Here is a 7,457-nt window from a genome sequence, read left to right as displayed (position 1 = left end):
CCAGTGGACACTTTTTTTTAATATATATATTTCATGTTCCAGGTCAAATTAGCCAAATCAGTTCCAAATCACACCGACTGAGCAGGCAAAACTCAATTGTTCTATGTATGGCGCTACACCGGCAAGCATCCTGCATCCCAGACTCTTAGCCGGGGACTTCAGATACTCCCAAACACATTGGTAGGAATCCTACATGCAGGCCTGAGCCTAGAGGTCTTGGGATTCAGATGCCCTCTACACTTCATCTGAGCCAAAAGGCTGCCACCTACTTTGTATGCATAATATTATGCTCACTGAACAATGCTCACTGAAACTGCCCTGAGTAGGGCTGGATTAATCCTTTAGTGGGCCCTAGGCAGACAAACATGTAGGCATCTACTTAATACTGTATATTTATGTTACTTTTTTCACTCAATAATTATAATATGTACACTAAGCACAACTGGGCCCCTTCTTCACTTAGGGCCCTAGGCATGTGCCTAGTTTGCCTATGCCCTGGCTGGGAACGGTGAAGGAACAGCAGGGCAGGATTTTTTTTTAATGGAAATGTTTTCATGTTCTGACCCAAATCAATCCCAAATCCGTGAGTCGTACGAGACCCATATGTGACCCTGCTACTGGCAAGTACCCTCCACTCCTGCCTGGGGCTTCAAATGCGTTGGAGGGCATCCTATGTGCATCGGAGGCTTGGGGTTCGGCCGCCCCCGAGGTTCGCTTGCCCTCTGCCATAGGGCCACAGAAACAAGCTACGGAGGAGTCTCCCATTTCCATGAAGTTGGTGTATAGCCAAGATCGTCCCGCCGGCAGTGAACGCGGGAGCCTATCTATGCGGTACCACAGTAGGGGTACTACCCCCTGCAACTAAGAAACACATCTGAGTGGCCACGGTATTTCCCTTGCCAGGTACGTGGGACAGGATGCATTGGCCAACACCCCGCGGCCGCCCTGACAGAACTTCGAGGCACCCCAGGGTGCTGCAGCACCCGGCTGAGGCCTACGGGCTTGTAGACTCGGCGTCTTCAACACACCTGCCTGGACAAATGCTGCCCACCCGCAGGGCTGGAGGAGCCGGGCGCCCCTGAAGCGCCAGCTCGCGGCGTGGGGCGGAGCTGAGGGGAGGCGGTGCCACGGCGGGGCGCGCAGAAGGGGCGGAGCCGCCTGCGCTGGGCGGGAGATTTGACTGGAGCGAGCGAGCGGGCTGGCGGGCGGTTAGGAGCCGTAGCCATGGTGGAGGGGCCCGGCTGCACCCTGCACGGGGAGCGGCTCCGGGCCCGCGTGTGCCGCGGCCAGGCTGTGCGGGGCGTGCGGGGCAGCGCCGTGCTGCCGGGAGCCGCCGTCCGCCCGGGGGTGAGCAGGGCCTGCGGGGGGGAGGGCACCGCCGGGACCCTCTCGGCGGCCGCAGCCAGGCACCGCCGCGGGAGGGGGAGGTGGCACAACCCTGCCCCGAGATACGTCAGTGCCCTTGCACCCGCCCCGCGTCCTGGCAACAGCGTCAGGGCCGCGGTCCCTGCTCGGCCGAAGCACGGGGCAGCCGCCTGGGCAAGAGCGTCTTTACCTTGCCCCGCTTGTCCCGCAGCCCCGGGTAAAGGAGGTCGCGGCAGACATCCCGGCCTGTGGCATCCAGCGCCCCGCGGCACCGGAGCCTGCCCTTCCCCAACCACTCGGTTCCGAAATTGCTTTCGTGGGGCGAGGCCTCTCTAAGCCTGCGGTGTTCAACCCAGACCTGAATCGGAGGATCCCAGAAAACGAGGGTCCGATAGGACCTCAGGAGTCAGACCCCTGCTCAAAGCAGGACCAGACCCAACTACAGCATCCCAGCCAAGACTTCGGGCGTACAGGCAGTCCGCGGACTTACCACACCACTGGCTTCTGAAAACCGAGTCTTAAGTCGAAATGTTGTAACGCGGAACCGATTTTTCCCATGGGAACAATGTTAGAAATGGGGGATTGGTTCCTGAACCGAGGTCTGAGCCCCTATTTTCACCAAAAGTAATCCAGAATGTTGTACTCAATCAATTATAGATGAGTAATATAGCTACGTTAATGTATTCAGGGTCATTGGGGGGGAGGGGAATTGAGGCGACTGCCCCAGGCCCCATGCTTTGGGGGGCCCCCACAGAGCTGGGTGGATCAGCCACAGCAACCCTGTGCTGCTGGCTTCGCAGCCAGCTGCTCGCTACTGCCTCCTCCCCTGCCACTCACGCTGACACTACCAATGGTGGCAGTAATTTCTTTGGGTCCAGGGATCGGAGCAGGGGTGGGGCCCCGCATGGGCTGATTTGCCCCGGGCCCCGCACCCTGCTTGGGTCAGCTCTGAATGTATTTATATTGTAAATAGCAATCATATTGATATGGAAGGACTTCTTTGAGATGACTTTGCTGGACTTTTTGCAGGGTTTTTGTCTGGAGTCTTCTCAGGAGTCTTGGCTGCAGGTTCTTCTGGAGTCTTGTCTGCTTTCTTAAAGAAAGCATCCAAGGAAGTTTGGACAAATGTTCTCCAAGGAGATGGGCAACACAGCGAACTTGTTCGCTGGTGTGGTATCAGATCAAGCGTCATAAAGTTGAAACTGATGTCAGAAAGTTGAAACAGGGTAGCAATTTATAAACGTCTCAAGTGACGTTCGTTGTAACTTGAAACGTCTTAAGTCGAGGACTGCCTGTACCCAGTTCACTCTGCCTTGCCGCATCCACCCTGCCACCCTGACATGCCTTTGGATGTGCCCTTCTTAAACAGGCTGAAGCTCCAGTAGAGTTATTACTTTCACTTGATGAAGGGGTCCTCTAAGATAATAGTGCTCAACCTTTTTTGTACCAGGACCCATTTGTAAACATTGATGGCCAGTCCCGACCCAGTGCCCCTCGCTCCTGATCTGCTGCTCCCAGGCCCCAGCTCTCCCCAGTGTGGGGCATGGGGAGGCCCCAAGCAGCCCGTTGCAAGCTGGAACTCTCGCTACCTGCAAGGGAAAATCCACCATTTCCCATGGTTTTTCTCCTTTAGGGAGAATCCATTTTTAAAGTTTGCTCACAACCCTTTCATATATTCTTGTGAGCCAGTTTTAGGTCGTGACTCGCAGATTGAGAAACACTGCTTTAAGGGCACATCACCCATCACTTGGGATAACAAAAAGATAATACAGGGATGGGAGTGAAGGTCATAGGTTCAAAACGAGTGCACTAAGGGCAGGGCACTGAGCAGAGAACGCCGAACTGTTGTGTGACACGGGTCTTTTGATATGTCATTCGGGACAGTAGCCTGAAGCCCACCAAGTAAAGCTATAAGCTGGAAGTTTATAAGTGACCCCCTTGGTGTTGGGAGCCACTAAGGGCATATCACTGATTACTTGGGACAACAGAAAAACAAAACAGGAATGGGAGCGAGGATCATAGGTTGAAAACGTGTGCACCAAGATGGGACATAGAAGAGAGAATGCTAGACCATTGTGTGACACAGGAGACGGGGCAAGATGAACTGATGGTCTGACCTAGTAAATGGTAGTTCCTAGGAATTAAGGATTTTGCTACATTTAAATCATTCTCAGTTCATTTGCACATAGCAGTCAGAACTGCCGTTCTCAACTGGGGTACCCAGCATGCAAGGGTGCTTTGGGATCCTTTCAAGGGTGCCCTGTGGCACCACGCAGTGTTAGCTCTGTTAGGTTTGCAAGTGTGATTCTCAAGATAAACGCACAGATTTGAAATAGCCATCCGTAGTGTTAGAAACAGTCTGAGCTGCTTTGGTCTTTCTGTGGTTTCCTTGTGACAGAAAAACTCCTGTGTTATTTTTCCATAATCAAAAAATGAGAGAAAACTGTGAGCTGACATGTTCCAAGGGGTGCCTCAAGTCTGAAAAAGTTGAGAACTACTGAGTTAGAAAGTATCAGCTGCTGCCCTTTTGAAACATTACCCTTTTAAAAGGGCTCCAAGTGCTCATGGACCTGTAACCTGTGTACATACTGGATAATTTTTTACTAGTTTTGATCCTCTGTTTGATCCTCTGTTCGAGCCTCACAATTATTTGGAAATCTAAAACTGCTGAGGCTTGTGGAACCTGGTTGTAGAAGAAGGTGTTAAAATGTAAATGAGCAGGTCTGGGTAATGAGCTGTGAAGATCCAGCCCTCTCTTTTTATTTGTATTATTATTATTATAGAGGTTCGTTTTTTTAGGGCTTTTTTTTTTCAGTTTGCCTATTTCAGCACAACTGTAGGAATCCTTAGTTCATAAGTTATGTTCTTAGCATATTAGATGCCTCAGAATAGACAAGATGCAAATGGGTGGGTGAGTTTTTCCCCCCCTTACGTGTATACATTCTGTTGTTGATAGGCAAGGCAAAATGAAAATGATGGCAAGATGTGAGTTTGCTCTTTAAGACTTAGTACTACCCTGGCATCCATAAACAATGTAGTATGAGATGTACAAGAACCTTTTATGACATTAAAGTTGTGTTTATGAGTCTTTAAAGGTGGTGACTGCCCTATTCTAGCCTGGTCAAATTAATCTGTGCTCATAGGTGACAGAATTAGGAGGAAATTATGCTGGAGATCAGAGACATTTTCTGATTATGAGAGCTGACAAGCATTGGAACAGGCTTTCTAGAGTACTTGTGGAATTACCCATCTGTGGAAATTTTCAAGAGCAGGCTGGACAGGCAGTTGGCTGAGATGGTCTGGTCAGGGATGATCCTGGCTTGGGTAGGGACTGGACTAGATAACCTTGTGAGGTCTTTTCCAGCCCTACTTTTCTATTATCCTATGCATTAGGGCCAGGGAGATGCTATGTACCATTTAGACCTTGTAATTTTCCTAAACACATTAACAAAACCTTATGCTTGGCAGTGCAACATTGCTGGCTCCATTGGAGGGCTTTGCCTGTGATGAATTCAAAGGTTTGTCTAAAGCAATTGACCTTAGATCCTTTTCTTGAATCAATTTACCTAGGATGATTCTAACTCTATGTGGAAACTCTGATTTTGGTTGGGTTTGAACTACTTTCTCAGTGATTTAATGAAACCAAAATAAACACCATTTATACCAAAACTAAGTGTGGACACAAGAAGAGGCTGGTTTAACTACATTATTTTAATTACACTTTGATAGTTATTCAACATTGTTGTGTAAACAAAGTCTCCTTCATTTTCTTTTTCCTTTGCTCCCAGGTCTGTCCAACTTAGGAAATGTGTTTTTTGTAAGAGTAGGTAGTTAGGAACTTTAGAAATGCAATTTATTTATCAATTTACAAATCATTTTCATGCATATCTTAGAAATGCCAGATTAATGATTACAAGAATGAAACTTGCTTTCTTTGTTCAGAGAGATGTTATGCAACAAGGTAATCATCAAGTCTTTCTGTTTGGCAGGGTGATATTACAGGATGATCATATCTATGAAATGTGGTTATTTTACAATGCTGTGATGAAAACAGAGGGTAGAGGGTGAATAGTACCTGTCTCTGCCTTAGTAATTAGTCTTACTCATGTCTGTAGAGAAATCTCTCTAACTCCTCCAGGCTCAAAAATAGACTGGAGTTAGAGTTCTCAAAAATAGAAATTGTGAAAATAGTGTGGCAAATGAATTGACTGAGAATGTAAGCATGGAATTGTTTCAGGATAATTTTGTTAATGATGAGTGGCTGTGTTGGACTGGTGAAACAGTAACCTACAAAAGCAAAGTGTGGGCCTGATACTGGACTGTTCAGACTGGGACTTTTACCTCCAATTTCTGATCCCAAGCTGTGACTATTCTTGGAATTTAAGATGCTAAGAATGGGAAATTGTTAGTTGCAAAATGTCTAACTCCTGGGTCACTAGGATTTACATTAGAAATTCTGGATCCCTGTCATCTGCAAATTTGGCTCTGCAATTAATCTGATTTCTTAACGCTGGATCCTCACAGCAAAATGCAGACATTTCTGCCCTACAGTTGGCACTTGTGACTGCAGCATGTATAAACATACCTGATTTAGCTTTTATATCATTAGTCAGGATTCCAGTAGCAGTTCCAAACCTTGGTGCAACTCAGGTGTCTGAAGCATACAGTGGTTTGTTTTTTTTTTCATATCTCTTGTTGCCTAAGCTAGTTAGATTTCTGGGCAAAATTCAGCACTAATGAAACGAATTAATCTGTACTTAAGATAATGGAGTTGTATATATGGTACAAGAGATGCTTTTTGTATCAGTTTGTAATATTCTCCTTCCTTTTAGTTTCAAGACCTTCCTGTACAGCTGCTGAAACACTGTTCTTTTAAAAGCAAACATAGTTTATAGATTGGTATGAGTTTATTTTTCCTGGAGAGAGAAATCCCACACAGAATGTATCAACACTGCCAGAGTTTCTATTGGAGGTATTTAGAAAAGTTTGGGATTTTTCTCTTAAAATTGGTATTGTGCACTTTCCTTTATAATGGTGCTAACCTGGAAGGATTTTGAAGTTTACATACAGCCCTTTATGTCTGTTATAAAGGTGATGCAATATATTTGTCAATTCAGCACATGTATCCAAGATAATTCATCTTTTTCCTGGATTACGTTTTCTGAGCCTCAGTAGGGAAGAGCAAAATGGGCCAGGTTCTGAGCTTGGTAGTGTTGAGCAAGGGTATGAAACTCATCCAGCCCTGGATGAGGTACATAGGGATGGTGTGCTGGCATACCCTGAACCAGCCCTGCACACTGTGTACAACACACATTGGTCCTGGTCACACACGGAGCTGTCATGGGACATGTGCTGCATGAGGTGTCCACACCAAACCAGCACTTTATGCTAGCTCAGGTGCTTAGGACCAGTTTATGGACCTAATCCAGGCTGACCCTAGAGCCAGCATACAGGCCCCTTTCAGCCCTGCACACTGTATGCAACATATGGAATCAGTCTGAGGCCCACAGGATGGATCCAAGGGCTCCACAGATCTTTGGCGCCCCTGTGATTGAGTAGCACTTTACTTGGTACGTAGTGTTAGTTTTAGTGATTGAAGAATGACATTCTACTTAGGATGAGTAAAGGGTGGCAGTCTATATAGTAATCTGTTAGGTATTTATAAAATGTTGATGTTTGTTTTCAGAACTGTTTCTTGTTTTTAGAAGTACTTCTGTTTTAATCATTTGTGTTCTTATTTTCAGAATGCTGTTACTGTGATCAAGGCCTCCTGTCAAGATTTCCTAACATTGCTTAATGGATGTTTGTACACTGGTGTGGAAACTTTGGGAAAAGAGCTTTTTATGTACTTTGATCAGAAAGCATTGAGGTAAGAAAAGGAATATATATGGTATTGCATATACTCGTGTACTGAACCTATATTTTTTTAGACTGTTTTCTTGCTCTCAGTGCAGTCCATTTCACGTGAAATTTCACGTCAGTCCATTTTGACGTCCATTTCACGTCAGTCCATTTTGACGTGAAAGCTAATACTGTAGAGAAGCGTCTTTGTACAATCTGTATTTAGGTGCTGGATTTTCCAGATAATGACA

General features: G+C 46.4%; 1 protein-coding gene across 1 annotated transcript in view; it reads left to right on the top strand.

The window, feature by feature from the left end:
• Nucleotides 1-1,174: 1,174 nt before the first annotated feature.
• Nucleotides 1,175-7,457, top strand: part of NEIL3 (nei like DNA glycosylase 3) — a 63,214-nt gene continuing 56,931 nt past the window's right edge. Inside the window, exons 1-2 of the mRNA XM_019481359.2 lie at nt 1,175-1,347; nt 7,110-7,234. Of these exons, the coding sequence (XP_019336904.1) occupies nt 1,225-1,347; nt 7,110-7,234 (248 nt within the window). The 5' untranslated portion in view covers nt 1,175-1,224. The remainder of the gene's footprint in view (nt 1,348-7,109; nt 7,235-7,457) is intronic.

The sequence above is a fragment of the Alligator mississippiensis genome, chromosome 2 (genome assembly GCF_030867095.1).
Source record: "Alligator mississippiensis isolate rAllMis1 chromosome 2, rAllMis1, whole genome shotgun sequence".
In the NCBI taxonomy this organism is placed as follows: Eukaryota; Metazoa; Chordata; order Crocodylia; family Alligatoridae; genus Alligator; species Alligator mississippiensis.
The sequence above is the reverse complement of the archived record's forward strand: the minus strand, read 5'-3'. Positions and strand labels throughout refer to the sequence as shown.